Source organism: Bidens hawaiensis, unplaced genomic scaffold, assembly GCF_021521415.1.
Source record: "Bidens hawaiensis isolate Kalapana, Puna unplaced genomic scaffold, B.hawaiensis_p1.1 tig00012474_1, whole genome shotgun sequence".
NCBI lineage: Eukaryota > Viridiplantae > Streptophyta > Magnoliopsida > Asterales > Asteraceae > Bidens > Bidens hawaiensis.
The window spans coordinates 508,920-525,272 of NW_027492021.1; the positions used below are offsets into that span (position 1 = coordinate 508,920).

A 16,353-nucleotide genomic window follows, 5' to 3' on the forward strand; every position below is an offset into this window, starting at 1 on the left:
CCAACAACTAAGGAAAAATTGGTGACCCAAATTGCCAAGTACTGATGACCCCAAATTCATTAGGACCCACCAACACCAATCACAACAATAAGAACAAACACAAACACAAAAAACTATGCCCTAACCAACCCAAACTCAACCCAATATAAGGCCCACACAGGAGCACAAACTTTGTGTGACACGTAAGTTTCACCACCCTACTACCTCGTAATGCCGAAAATGCTTCAATTGTGGCTGACTCAGCCACTTCATCAACTCTTGTCGAAGACCCATACTGTGACAATTATTAAAATCCGTATTTGTATTTAAATTCGTTATCCGATTCGCTTTGTAATTCGGATTTTCATTTATTAATATACCTAGACCTCATTATAACTTGTGTATACGAATCCTTGTCATCAAATTGGTGTTAGTGGCATTTTATGGCACGTTTTATAACACTTTAAACACTCATTTTTGCCATATGTAATATGTTTATCATGCATATCTCAAGTTAAGTTGTAAATATAAGTTTTGGTGGAATGGAGACTACTTTGGATTGTTTTGTTTTCGTAGGTGCGGAGCGGTCACAAGAGATGGCCATGTATGTTGGAAGGAATTACAAAAAAAATAATTATTGTCGGACCGCATTCCATAAATTCTTGAAGCTTGAAGATATGAGTCTCATATGGAAAGAATATTCTGGTGACCTCCAAAGATATTTTACATTTCCCACATGGCTTTTAACACTTGATAGGGATAAGAGGCATTTTAATTTTAAATAGGTTGAAAAAGAAAAAAAGGATAAAGAGACGAGGATGACAAAGCTTAAAAGGAGACTCAACAATTATATCATCTTTTTCTCTTCTGGAAGAATCTGGGACGGCTAGAATTGAGGAGCTCAACCAAGAAGAAAAGTATTATTTTGTGGGTTTTGTAAGCTTAATGTTTTGTTCAATTTCAACTTTGATTAATTTATCTATCATGTCCGGCTAAGTTAAAATAGTTTCGACACTAGGGTTTGATTTGATTCGAAACTTATGTGAAACATTTATGTGATTCGCTTGTTTGAATGGTTTGTTTGTTTGATTCTTGTGCTTAAACCCGGTTCCACACCGGTATATATTATATTGTTAATAAACTTGATCACCTTATTAATTTTTCTAATAAAGTTCATCAGTATTTAAAACCCTAATCATTTTTTAAGTTTTGGTAAAAGGAACAAATAATATTTTGTGTTTGTCTATGAACCCAAATCATTATAGAATTAAACAATATAATTAAACATACCGAACGGCGTGTGTGTTTGATTGTACTCGATACTTCTATCACGCAACCCGCACTCTAAGATTCGAACGGCGTGAGCTTGGAGTAGCGGGTTGGCTCTAATCACCGAACGGCGTGTGGTTACACATTAGATAGAGTGGATGTCCTACGGCGTGACGTCTAGTATTGATACAAACCGTTTAAACAAAAGAATCATTGCACCATAATAGTTAATGATCATAAGCTAGAATTAAATCAAGAAATTACCCTAGTGTTGGAATTAGTTTCTAAATATTTGAGTTCACATTTTTATAATAAATTTGCTTTCGTTAGTTTTAAGTTTAAATCAAACCCCCCCCCCCCCCTTTTTAAATAATCGTGATTGCACTTAAAACGTTTTGGTATACTAAAGTGAACCGTACTTCCTCTCATACTATTTTTAGTGTGTCAAGTTGGTTTATTTTATTTGCTGGATTCGACACCCATCAATTGGTCAAAAGACTTTAATTCCATGATTTAGCCTTAAGTTCATGCCCTTTGACTAGCTTCGCAATGAACTCGATTTGACCTTATTATTAACGAATTATGCCTATATAAAGAGCCTCTAACCTCTGTCAATCCTTTGCCACAACCCAATCTTTCTTGAATCCATTCTTGCTTGCAATTTTGTGTTCTTGCACTAGTTTGACTTCAAAAGTCAAACCGCTCAAGTCCAAGTCTTACTTTCTTTTTGCTAGTTCATTCCTCGGGTATGTATCTTTGTACTTTCAGCCCCATTTCAAAAATAATTTGACCCTGTTGCTAGTTTTGGTTCAAAACTGAGTTGGCACAGACGTGATGAATGATAGAAAATGAAAAGGATGACCCATGACATATGATATAACAGAACCCCTTCAGTTCTGCACTTTTTTTTTTGAACGACTTCAGTTCTGCACTTTTTTTTTGAACGACTTTAGCTTTATATTATTAACCTAAATTCAACAAACAATTTGAAGTCCAAATATATCTAGGGGCCGAATGGGGTCAATTTTGGAGCAAAACCAAACCATAATCGAGTTTTCATTTAATCGGAGAATGATAACTGATCGGTTTTGGTTAAGTGGGTCATGGTTAATCAGTTTTACATGTTGATTCAGTTATGGGTTTGTTAATCGTGAAATAGATTTGGTCGTGAATTTTACCGACTTAGACTAAAATGGCCCAAAATAATATAACTGGTCCCCAAAGTAAAGGCTTGAAAATTTTCAATCAGCAAACAAATTGTTATACACATTTGAGCTTGAGTAATTTAAGTTTAGCATTCGACATTCATATCATTCGTTTACATGTAGTAGGTCGGTTCGGTTGACCTTGGATTTACTAAACTCAGTTTTATGGAGATATCGATAGCCAAAACCGACCCGTTAATTGGGTCTTCAAACAAGCACTGAAACCGGCCCATTGGGTTTTTTTATCGGTCCGGCTATATCACTATAGTTTCATCTGTTGAGTCAGTTATGAATATATTAACTCGGTTTTATGCACGCCCCTAAATACAATATAGGCCAAAGGTGTTTAGGATTTATATAAAAAGTAGTTATCTGCTTAATGTAATAAAGTAAAAAGATAATAAATATATAACGTTTTAAAAGCACTTAACATGGTTTATTCAAAATTTGTTTTCATGGAGTTCCATCTAACAGACAGTAAACCGGCGGGATGGACACCGTCTCCATCTCCCAGTACACATTCCAACAAAATGCATCCAACAACGTTAATCCTTCAACCGGAAACAACTCCACTTCAGATAAACTTACGTTTCTACAAGGAAACGAGTCGCTACAACCAAAATGCACGGGCGGGCTTTTAACGTTGTATGTCCCTTTTATGTTCTTGTACTCGATGCCCAACACCACCACTGCAGATGTCTTGTTCAAGCATCGTTTTGTCGGGCAGTAGAACTGATCGATTATGATCGGATTCCTCACGTTTTCCATGAAAATGTTTTCATATTTTACTAGGTTAACGGCCCCATATCCACCTTGCCATGTACGTTTTCCATGAAAATGTTTTCATATTTTACTAGGTTAACGGCCCCATATCCACCTTGCCATGTCTTGATCCTAAGTCCATTCTTTGTTCGTTTTAACATCGAGTCGCGTACAGTGATGTTTGAAACCCAAGCCCATGAATTGTGATTGCCTAAACTCCCTATGCTGGATCAGAACAAAATGAAATCATATGTATGACAATGTATGTTCATCAAATAATGTAAGAATGTATTTAGTGGTGACTAACAAAAGATGTCACAATAGTCAAAAACAAGTTACTATATGTCTCATCCAGCTAGGGGGTGACAACAGACTAGGTATTGGTAATTTGAATCCCATACCGGTAGTCAAATTAAAAAAAAAAAAAGATGTCGATAAGTAGACCTGTTTATGATATGTAGTGTTTAAAAGTTACCTGAAACCGGATCATATAGTGACTTGAAAGTTAAAATAAAAATTGAGTATTTGGGATTCCTTATTTTTGCCTTCTTATGACTTTTAACTTATTAAAAAGTTAAAAAGGTGTTTGAGTTTGCTTAATATGCAAGAGAAAAGGTTCAATGAGTCAAAATGTTGTAAAGTCAAGGAGGAAAAAAAAAGGAATCCTAAACACCCCTAAGCTACATTTATCATAAATCTATAATTTTATTAGTTTCAAGTTTTTAACGACAACAATACTATTTATTACATTTTGTAAAGATGGGAAAATCTATTAATATTCGGTTTTATGTGGGTAAATGGAGTTAGGCCACCATATCTGGATATCAGTCTCACATGCTCTATACCATCTTCTCGCACTTTTAAAGTGTCATTATACAACAAGACCTTTATCAAATGGTTATGTAAGTTACCAGAAAATAAATACGAAAATATATGATAGAATAGGTTTGGCCCTTTTGGGACAAATAGTTTCTTTTTTACAAAGTATGAAACAATATAAAACGTCACTAAAGCACATTTATGTTGCTATGAATAATATACATGTACACATATATATAGATACCTGATCCCATGACCATGTACACAAGTAATGTTCTTTATGTCAACATCGTAACAACCTGATCCAATTGACACACAGTCGTCACCTGCCACGCCATCGTATTCACTAAATCAAATCATACTATGATAATTAAATGAACTAGTAAAAACTTATGTACCGTTGGAAATGATCGAGTTGTAAATTTGGACATCATTGGTGTTCTCAATGTGAATCCCGTCAGTGTCTGGGCTTGATGCTGGCGCAGATATGAAAACTGATTCGATATGAACGCTTTTGCATCTATTGAATCTCAGGTTAAAATTTGGGCTATCTTTCATCTTTAGCTCTTGTAATTTCAAATTCGCACACATAAGGAATCTTATGGCCTAACATTTATAACAATAAAACGTTTATTGATTATTGTATGATATTTATATGTGACCAACAAAAGCAAAGTTTTTTATCTATCTATAAATATATTTATGCAATTGATATATTTGTTGTAGGGGAAGTATGTGTATATACTTTTAGAGTTACTTACACTTGGGCTATCACACGGTCCTGGTAAAGTTGAGCCATTTGGACCCTGTAACGTATAGTATGCACATGTGCATTAGTAATTTCAGTGGCGGAGTTTGGATGAAGCTTGTGACAAACTTGCATAGTTGTCGTAATATATGGACATTGTCACAAAATTGTTGCAAACTTAGCAGCCATTATCTAGATCGTAAGTTTGTCGCAAAGTGTTATAAATGAATTTGTCGGCCCGTCTTTATTTCGACGCATATCGTTGTTGTCGTAAATTAGTTAGTTTTTTTAGTGTATGGGTTTTGGTTATAAAAATCCTAGTCAGCATGCATATGTGACATGCTACATGTAGATAACCTAGGTGATGTGACATGGCACATGTATAAGCATATGACATCCTCAAAATGCTATTTTACATCTAAAAGAATGTACCTTTTGAGGCTTGCATGGAAGATTCCACCATTGTTGCCCCCTTCCATCGATGAGACCTACACCTTTAATGGTCATATTGCTGATCCTATAGAACACTAACCATTTGTTTCTATTGCTCTTTTTGGACCATGATTCTGGTCCATCTGGTGTCATCAAAGTTCCATCAACCTTCAGTTATTAGAAAATATATATAAATTAAACACTACTAAAATTAAACCCGTACATAGCAGGATGTTGCACGTAAACAACAGTCACTGATATTATTCGTAACAAAAGTGATTGGCGAATATATGATTCGTGACGGAACAAAACGATTCGTTACAACATGAGGATTTATGATGGTACCACAAGATGGTCTCTTGTGTATTACACTACAATAAATTTTATCTGACCTGACAGCCTATCCCGACAACATGTTAAAAGGTTACAAATTGGCACGAACGAAAGGTGCATACAGAATATGTATAGAAAATATGCAAGTGTACCTGAAACATTAATGGAGATTGGCAAGGACCTGTGAAGATGGTGGGTTGTATAATAAAAGAATAACCATGAGGAACCAAGAAGATAGGTGAATGGGTTTCACTTTGAGTTTGACTCTGACATGCGCATTTCCATGCTTGTTTGAAGGCATGGGTGTCATCTTCTACACCATCTCCTATAGCACCAAATTCTCTTACATTAAATATCCCATCATCATCATCATCATCACATGGGTATGGGCCATTAAAAGATGAAGGTGAAGGTGAAGGTGAAGGTGAAGGTGAAGGAGAGAGATACATGTGTTTATTTTCATGATCATGATGATGATGATGATGATCATGGTGATGATAGTGAAGTCTTGCTTGAGTGTAACAAATACAAAAGCATAAGCAAGATGCCAAAAAAGGTATGGAGATTGGAAAGTAAGTCATTTTAGTTGTATTACAAAAGAAGGTTCTAATTAGCATCATATATATATATATACATGCCAACTCAAATTAACCTGACGAATATAGATGTCACGCGTATGTGGATGCATGTTAGATCCGAAAGAAGGCGGTTACTCACTGTTCGGGATCATGGTTAACCGCTCGGTTATACTTGCTCCGATTCAATTCCAAGTTCCCAACTAAGATCAAAGATGTTCGTAACAAGTGCTTAAAATACTCGTCAAAGTAACTATATGTCAAGATCAACCTGTTCATAAAGCGTCATGAGGGTAGATTTTGGTTATTAAAATTAGTAATCAGTGAAAATATTATATTCTATTATTGATTTGTGGTCTAAATAGATTTACGCTGGTGGCAAGGACGTCTCTAAAATTTTGAGTGCCAAAACAAGTACTAAAAACGGCCCATACAAGGGGAAAAAAATAAAAAATAAAAAAGACCGACGGTTAACGGGCTAATTGCATAAACGTAAATTATTGTCCCATACTTCATTGTTAGGCTCAGATTTACTGATTTATTTCATTATTAAGCTCAAATAAAGTAACATTTTATTAGATTGTTTAATATGATTAATAATTGGTAGGTTTTACATTATATTGTTGTCCCATACTTCATTTGTAGGTTTTACGTTGTATGATTAATAATTTTCCTTTTTCCGTGTCAAATTGTCAATCACATATATCTACCTATTATAATAAAAGAAAATAATTGTGACATATGTTATCACCATGTTTCATCTAATAATTTTTTTCCCACCAAAACTCCTTCACTTTATATCTTATATCTTAAGATATTTATTGTAATTTATATATGTTTTCTATGTGCCCTGCTTGCGGTGCACGCATATAATGTATATATGTGTGAACCCTCGGGTGAGCAAAAGTGAAAGTGCACTAATTTTGACGTTATTTTACTAATCTCGTGAAAATAACGTTAAAAGTAGCGAAAGGTTAATCAGGCATCATGTGGTGGCGTTGATAGCCGAAAGACAAGGGTACATACACCAATCAGCCGGTGTGCCGATGATTGAGTGTTATGTGCCTTGTGTCCAAGGCTTGATGCAAAACTACTATCGAGCCGGGGGTCTCACCGGAAACAGCCTCTCTACTCCTGCGGGGTAGAGGTAATGCTGTCTACATCTTACCCTCCTCAGACCCTACCATAGCTTTGCTATTTGTGGGATTACTAAGTACGATGATGATGATGATATATTTTCTATATATAAGTTAGATAAATCTTATATTTAAGTTCAAAATTCAGTTATAAAAGTCAACCTAAGTTTCTATATCATCTCCAAATTTAAGTTGTTTTTATTATATATAAAATCAAATTTATTTAACTAATATAATTTATTTCAATAAACAAAAAGATTAGTTTGTTAATAACATATACAATAATCATATTACAATAGTAAAAAAAATGAAAACATTATATTAAAAAATATTTGATTTAAATAGTTTCATTTTGGGTTCTCATAGTGTTTCTTAGAGTTTAACAATATTTGTTTGATTTTATTTTCATTACTTTGATTTTGAATATGTTTTGACAAGTTTGCTTATTATTTGATTCATATGATTATTAGGGCTTTTTTTTTTGAATTGATTTACACTTGATTCTCATCTTGAATGTGTTTTTATCTTAACTAAATGCTTTTATTGCTGTTTTCATGTTGTGAAGTTGGGTAGAATAAGCTAAGCTACATATAGGTAACTAAAATGAAATAAGTCAAAAATAATCCAAAATATATATTTAAGTGTACAAGTACCTTTTAAATGTTTTCTATGAAAAAAAAGTTATTTTGTAGTGTTATAGGTTGTATATTTAGCACAATATTTGCCGACATTATGTTATTTTTAAAATTTATTTGGTAGGTTTCACTAATTTTGATTTCAATAACATGATTGGTATTTAGTTTTAAAATTTCAGTAATAAGAATAAGAAATATATATGTAATATATTTTTTTTCACATACATTATATACTTATTGATTAACTTTATTTGTAAATTTATTATTTAGATCATCCCGTGTAATACACTAGATCTAAAACTAGTTATTTATATATTGTATTGTTATGTAAATTTAAATCTCACCTACACAGCAGGTAAGACTAACGTGATAACTTGCTTTGTCCACTAAAACAGAGGCCTTACCTCTTACATTCTATCCAATCTCTCCGCTCACGCAAGCTTATACTGTGGCTGGACGATCCGCCTTTGTCATCATCGCATATTTCCATACCAAAGCCCTTAAGGACCTTCTTCACATTGTACATGATTGCTTCGGAATTGTATGTATGTTTGTTGGCTTTCTCTAGGTTCTTTTCCATTTCCGCTTTGAGCTTCTCGTCTTTGATCTCGTCGACACATGTCGTTTGGTACACGCGGACAGCGGTTAACCACACAACAATTTGATCAGTCTGTTTTGGTAGAGTTTTGGTTTTGGTGTTGAGTGCAACATTAAGAACATGTTGAAGGTCCTCGGTCACGTGTCCCAACAACTTCTCGCAGTTTTTAAGGTCATCGCATGCGTGCTTCGCATAGCTGTCGGTTTTACCGTTCAAGCCCTTCCTAATGGAGGTAGAATTTCCGATTGTCCTTTGGAGTTCGGTGATGGCGTGATGAAATGAAGCGAAAATGTAGTCCTTTTTGGTAGCCGAGGTGTTCTTAGCCACCTCGGCTAACCCATCATAACACACATCTTTGAAATCCGTCGGTTTGCACGTATATTTAAGTGCCTTAGTGTTCATCAAATGAATATCGTCCAAACTTCCATCTTTAGCCACAAAAGCAACAACAACAAGGATAAAAGCAATCGACAAGCTAACGTTAACACCGACGTCACTAGTTCACTACCCATGTAGAAGTCTTCTTATTTATCGATACACAATGCGAGGAAAATAAGAAATATTGTTTGCTTGTTCTTGGCAATTGGTTCTCCAAGAACAAGCAAACACGTAGAGACGGAGATTGAGATTGAGGCTATATTAATTCTCCCTATCTCATCTCCTATCCTCTATTATGTACATATATATGGATTTGACAATGACAATGAAAAACTAGTTGAAAAAGGTTTGAATCTGTATATAACTATATTTGTTTGCTAAAAATAGTTTTGATCATCCTATTGTTTAGATTTTCATGAAATATTCAACATTCATGACCCCTCGCACTTTACGGTCCACCTTGTATTATTCTGAGACTCGTTTTCTATTTTTATGTTGCGTTTAGTTATTTCACACACATCACATAAAATATCAAAACGTCGCAGAATATTTGATGATTTCTCATAACATTTTGTCATAATGATTTGGTCACAAATGAGACCAAGGCAATATTATACCTCTTTTTTTTTTTACTCGTGACGTTTTTGAAACACAATAGTTGTACTTTCCACGTAGGGGTGAGAATGGGACGGGCTTGAAATAGGTATGGGTGATCTCAATCTCATACCGATTGTAAAGTCATGGCTCATAACGAATCTAATATCCGTCTGGTAATTAAGTGTCAATTATCATATATAACCCTTTGTAGGGGTTTGCGAGTAAGAAAAAACTGACCCGTAACCGAAAACTCGGCATAACCGAGCCCAAAAAATCCAAACCTACTTAGGAAACGACGATTTGGTTTTCATTTTCTAAAAAACAGAAAAATTCCATTCGAGTTTCAGTTTTATATTGGTTAAATATCGAAAAAAAACCTAACCGGCCTATTAAAAGAAATTAGCTGATCCATAATAACCGAATTGTAGGTCGAATTTGAACTTTTAACTTATTTATTAGTTGATAGGAAACTACAGTAGAGCTTCTATAATTTAATACTCGATAAATTAATAAACTAGATAAAATTAATAATTTGTCTGGTCCCAACTCGGGACCAGTATAAAATTGGACCCCAATCGATAAATAATAAAATAATTATTTTTTTGAAATCCCGATGTAAATATATTGGTCCTCGCGAAACTATAAATTAATAATTACTAAAATATTCCAAAATTCTAGAATTGTCTAGTAAAATGTGAATATATAGTCGCTTGTTTTTTTTATGAATTTCAAATCTATATTAAGTTAATCTTTAAATCTCCACATTGCACCTAAGGTAACATTTGGTATGTAGGAATAATAGGGGGAATGAAATGATTTATTGCGACTACCAATTATCTAGTAAAATTCTAGAATTGTCTAGTAATTAACTGTCAGTTATCATATATAACCCTTAGTAGGGGTTTGCAAGTAAGAAAAAAATGGACTGTAACCGAAAATTCGACATAACCGAACCGGAAAATCCGAACCCACTTAGGAAACGACGGTTTCGTTTTCATTTTCTAAAAAACAGAAAAATTCAATTCGGTTACAATTTTATATTGGTTAAAAATCGAAAAAGCCTAACCAGTCTATTAAAAGAAATTAACTGATCCATAGTAACCGAATTGTAGGTCCGATTTGAACTTTTAACTTATTTGTTAGTTGACAGGAAACTACAGTAGAACCTCTATAATTTAATACTCGATAAATTAATAAACTCGATAAAATTAATAATTTGTCCGGTTCCAACTTGGGGCAAATAATAAAATAATTATTTTTTTGAAATCCCAATGTAAATATATTGGTCTCTGTGAAAGTATATAAATTAATAATTACTAAAATATATTCTAAAATTCTAAAATTGTCTAGTAAAAAGTGAATCTTTAGTCACTTGTTTTTTTGTGAACTTCAAATCTATATTAAGTTAATATTTAAATATCCTCATTGCACCTAAGAGTTGAAACAATGTATTCTCGTATTGCAACAAAAAGTTGTGAAGAGTTGTCATAATTTGAGAGTTGTTCACAAAGAGTTGTCATACTATCTCGTTGATCCATTTTTTTTTAAACAATTTTGAGCAATTTGATTGTTGTTTTGTGGAGTTGTATGAATCTGAGGAAGTGGAACAACGTATACATTGATATTAGTTTTTAGCCCACAGGTTACTTTTAAGGTTTTTTTTTTAAATTATTGTGAATATATATTTTTCATGCATGATGTGTTTAGGTATTAAAATTAAATATTACATGAACGTATAAAGTATAAAGTATAGTTCGTTTTATTTTCTGTTTGTATATCAAATGGAGTCCATGGGTTTATCACTTAGTGGGGTTTATCAGTTAGCGTGGCCCAAATGTTTGTTGTTTAAGATAATTTGGTTATTTTTATTTAACTTTTTGTATGTTCATTTGCATTCTTGTATGTTTTCGAAAACTGCTCGTTTAGGTTTTAAACAAACGAACATGAATACACTCATTTTTTTAATGAAAGAACACGACCACAAGATTTTGTTAGAATATATGTACGTGTTCGGTTAAAGTTAAATGATCGAACATGAACATGCCACAATTATCCAATTCTCCAAAAGAATGTGCCAGTATTTCACACAACTCGAACCCAAAACACAATTCATAACCAAAATAACCAAACCGTAATAACAAAACCTAATAAAAACCAACAATTACCATATCTCTAATAAAAGCCATAAACAAAGTAAAATAAAAGATTTAATCAAATGTTTATGTGATAAAAAGAAAGATTGATGCCATTCAGTAATGAGAACACAAAAGTAATACTAAATTGATATAAGAGGCTTTATGCAATGGAAATGAACATTGAGAAAAAAGGAAAAAAAAAAACGCCCGAAGAAAGTGAGTATAAACCTTTGGTTCTTCAAGTTTATGTCGTAGAGCTTCAACCTGTGACTGTGCAAGTTCTTTTTGTCTCTTGAGTTCTTCAATTTCCAAATCTTTTTGTCTTTTAAGTTCTTTATGTTTCATTTCCATCTAAGGAAATCAATATTAGAACTTCACTCCAATAACTTAACTAAATAATGTTATCTTGTATCTATGTACATGACAATCTGAACCATAATGCTAGCAATCTCACCTATTGCTGAGAATTTGAAATATAAACACGAAACGTCCGTTGCATAGTAATCTAAACTAAGGGTGTGTATACCATCTAAAAAAATGCAAAGAAAGGCGTTAAGCCCACTAAATTTGACAACCAAAGGTGATATAAGATCAACTGTATTCTATACATCTTCAGGCAATGAGTTATCAATATTGAAGTCTACATTTGTAGTTGAAGCAGCAAGTTTCATGGTTAGAAACTGAAAAAATGTTACATAAATACGCTAGTATTTCACCAAAATAAATAAATAAAATTTTACCTCGACATCGCTTTGTAGGCGTTGAACGAAACTAATGATTTCATCAAGAACTGCGGCCTTGTTGGTGAGTTTATTGCACCCTGGAACCAAGTCTTGCAAGTATAGCATTTTCCTTTTCACTCTCTCCCTTATGGCATATCATATCACAAAATCAAATCATCATAAGATTTATATACATGTTATTTGACAAAGCATAAACTAAATATAAAAAACAATGATTTGGTAACTCACTCTTTCAACAAAGCTACGGCTGTTCGTAGCTGAAAAGCTTAACTTTATTTAAATATTTCGATTAGGTTCGAATCATGCTCTAAAAATCCTAAATTTCAGTAACATCATATTGTTTAACTAAGTTATCATAGTATCACTAAAAAGCTATTATGTAAAGCATATCTACCTACACACAGTTAATAAAGAGGACAATAAACTGCTTGAACTTCCAAATTCGACACCATGAGCTCCTCTAAGTGTGGCGACGTTGAGGATGCTTCAGTAAGAAAAGGTCAAATCAGATTTTTTTAATATACACTATAATACTGTATATTAAGCATGTAACTGCTAACAAACCAATACTTGCTCAAACTAACATCCACATACAAATTACTATCCAAAATCCACAATTTAAATCAGCACCTGTTTTGGCCCGTACCTATTTTACTCAAAAACCCGTTTTGGCCAAAACCTACTTTGCTTCGAAGTCATTTTAAACCAAACCTATTTTTGGTCATAACCCGTTTTGATGGAGTGTAATTTGCTCAGAACCCGTTACGACCGAACATAATTTGGTCAGCAATCTATTTAAACCCGAAGCAAACAGGTGCAATTGACCAACATCTAAAATAGGCATTTAATCAAACACGTGGTGTGCATGATTGAATCAACCAATCTAGTACTCCTACATGGTAGATTCAAAACGAATTTCAACTGTATGATAGGGGTTCATGCCACTTACAATCGATCACACGCGAAGAAGCCAAAGTTAAGATTAGGTATTGTTATCGATTGATTTGAATTGTAAATCAGCAAATAATTCAACTGTTAGGGTTTGAGAGGAGAAGTAGGAGCGAGAGACGATGCGACTGGGAAAACTTTTGGGAGAATCAGTAACGTGAGAGAGAGAGGAGGAGATATGGGAGTTGTTATATCGATGTTATGACCCGTGTAACAGCTATTCGGGTCAAGTCGGGCGAACTCGTGAGAGCTTAGTATTCAGGAATGAAGCAATTTGGTGGATTAAGAGCATTCTTATCCCCTTCATCATCTTTATCCCTATAAATGACAAAAAATCACTACTTTTTAAAATTTACCTCTCATTCTAAAAAACACCTCACATCTTATCCTCTATATCTATCTCTATATTATTTTTTTATTAATTTTTCTCTTTCTACTCACTTACAATTTTAACTACTTGCTATTTTGTCATATTATATTTTTCTTTTAAAAAGTTTCTAAATATTTAGAAAAGTCGAATTAAACATTAAACGAACCAAAGTTCGGCTCAAACTCGTGAAATATTCTTGACCAAACATTATAATCAATATATGGGTTTAAAGAATGATAGAAGCTATCTATTTATAGTATCCGTTGCACACTCCTAACACATTATAAGCAAATGACCAAATAGATGCAAATTAAAACAAAAGTTGAGCTAATAAGTTATGTTCTTACATAAATAATTCTAATGATCATCAAATAGCATGTTTCTAACTCCAACCAATAGCATTCACGAAATAATAAAATATAACGCGATATTGTGTATTGTTGAGAATAGAGTAGCCATTGATGTTCAACTAGATCTTCTTGAAGTTGATGATGAACCAAGTTATCTCTAATACGAAGATGACGTTCAATGAAGTCCATAAACTCATATGTATGAGTGCCGACAATTCAGGGAGATCATCATCAAGTTGATCATACGCCATATTAAGATCGTCACCATCATCACATTCATCTTCAATGATCATATTATGAAGAATAACACATGCTTTCATTATATTTGTTAGCACACTCACTTTGAACATTCATGAAGGTCCTCGAATGATTGCAAATCGTTGTTGAAGTACTCCAAACGCTCGCTCGACATCTTTTCTTGCAGATTCTTGTGCTTTTGCGAAATGTTTGTGCTTGTTCCCTCTTGGTGCTGGAATCGTCTTTACAAAAGTTTGCCACTTGGGATAAATGCCATCTGCAAGGTAATACCCCATAGTATAGTCATTGCCATTAACTGTGTAATTGACTGGAGGAGCACGCCCTTGAGCAAGTCCCGTGAAAACGAAAGACCTCTCTAGCACATTAATGTCGTTATGTGAACCGGGCATGCCAAAAAATGCATGCCATATCCAGAGATCATATGAGGCAACCGCCTCTAAAATAATAATAGGTTCGCGAATGTGGCCAGAGTACATACCTTTCCAAGCTGTGGGACAATTTTTCCACTTCCAATGCATGCAGTCAATGCTTCCGAGCATTCTAGGGAATCCTCGTTGATCCGCAACAGCAAGCAATCGAGTAATATCATTGGTGTTTGGTGAACGTAGATATTCAGTTGAAAAGATATTCGTCTCACAGAATTTTTTGAGGCTCTCCATTGCGGTGTTTTTACCAATGCTTATGTATTCATCCATAAAATCTGCGGTAACCCCATACGCCATCATTCTAAGTGCTGCAGTTATCTTTTGTATAGAAGATAAACCGAGTCTTCCGACATTATCTCTTCTTTGGACAAAGTATGGCTCGTGAGTCACTACTTCATTTAGAATACGGAGAAATAGAGGAAGACGCATACGAAATCTTGGTCGAAATAGATCTGAAGGATACATGGGATTTTCTGCAAAATAATCGCGATATAGACGCTGATGTCCCTGAATATGATTACGCCGAATAAACCTACGACGCTTGCGAATACATTGTCCTTCACCATCCTCATTAAGATCACTATCACTATCATCTTCAGAAGATATGCAATTAACTCAACCTGTCAAAATACATACGAGTTTTATCAACGCTAAAGATGAAATATGTTGGAACAACTATATTGTTTTTTATTTGTAATTCACAAACAAAGAATAAACAAATAAGCTGTTGATCATGCAAGTTTTAGCCGTGGAACTAGAATTATAATAAGCTACACATTCTATAATGAAATGAGTAAGTAATTTCACGACTCGCTTCAATTTTTCTAGGTGTTATAATTGTTGGATTGTTAGCAATTGCTAGACCTATCTGCATGCCACTTTTTGCTTCTCCTTGCAATTAATACCCAATTCATGGGTTAATTGGTTAATAAGAAAATAGCTAATATGGCCAGCTTGATTTGATAAACAGTGAAGGGTAAAATCGAAAAAAAAGGTCCAATTTTTCTCATTTTATTCTTGCTTGTAAAAAAGAAAATTCATGGACAAACTGTATATGTTTTAAAAAAACAACCTTCTTGTTATTTCAACATCTTTTGTCATATAAAGCCTTTTTCTCATTATTGCATTACGTATCAATGGTTCATTTACAAAGCAAAACCATAAAACATCATACCAAGTTACCAACCAAGAAAATGTCACCTCCACATAGATATTTTAAAGTTATGAAAAGATAACATCAACAATACTTGTTTAATGGCATCAATATAGGTAACTAAATATATCGAGTCGTTTTTAGCTTTCTGCCTCAAATGACAATCCAACCGTCATAAGACCGACAAAGTGTAGTTATAAGAGCAACAGAATGACAATAATTTACCTTTAACCAGTCAAACAAAGTGCAGGTACATAGAGAAGCTTGAGCTTTAACCAGTCAAACAAAGTGCAGTATACATTCACAATGAACCATGTGTTTTAGTCTATAAACTTAAAAAAATTAAACAATTTTTTTATTTGCAAGACAATGTGTTTGTGCAAATAATTTCATCAATTTAGTACCGAGTAATCAAACAAAGTGCCGATGATGCATTCTACGAGTTGTAGAACCCTGCTGAACAAATTCAAGCTTATGTTTTTGATGGTAAATATCACATTTTTTG

General features: G+C 33.7%; 2 protein-coding genes across 2 annotated transcripts; both read right to left on the minus strand.

Moving 5' to 3' along the window:
* Positions 1 to 2,906: 2,906 nt before the first annotated feature.
* Positions 2,907 to 6,128, minus strand: LOC143541198 (polygalacturonase At1g48100-like). Its single transcript, XM_077034081.1, has 7 exons — positions 5,700 to 6,128; positions 5,215 to 5,382; positions 4,796 to 4,840; positions 4,433 to 4,640; positions 4,279 to 4,360; positions 3,331 to 3,440; positions 2,907 to 3,265 (listed from the first exon to the last, which is right to left on the minus strand). The coding sequence occupies exons 1-7, from the start codon at positions 6,126 to 6,128 to the stop codon at positions 2,907 to 2,909; spliced, it is 1,401 nt and encodes a 466-aa protein (XP_076890196.1).
* An 8,234-nt stretch (positions 6,129 to 14,362) lies between these two features.
* On the minus strand, positions 14,363 to 15,160 carry LOC143541209 (uncharacterized). Its single transcript, XM_077034089.1, has one exon. The coding sequence runs from the start codon at positions 15,158 to 15,160 to the stop codon at positions 14,363 to 14,365; it is 798 nt and encodes a 265-aa protein (XP_076890204.1).
* Between the last annotated feature and the right edge of the window lie 1,193 nt (positions 15,161 to 16,353).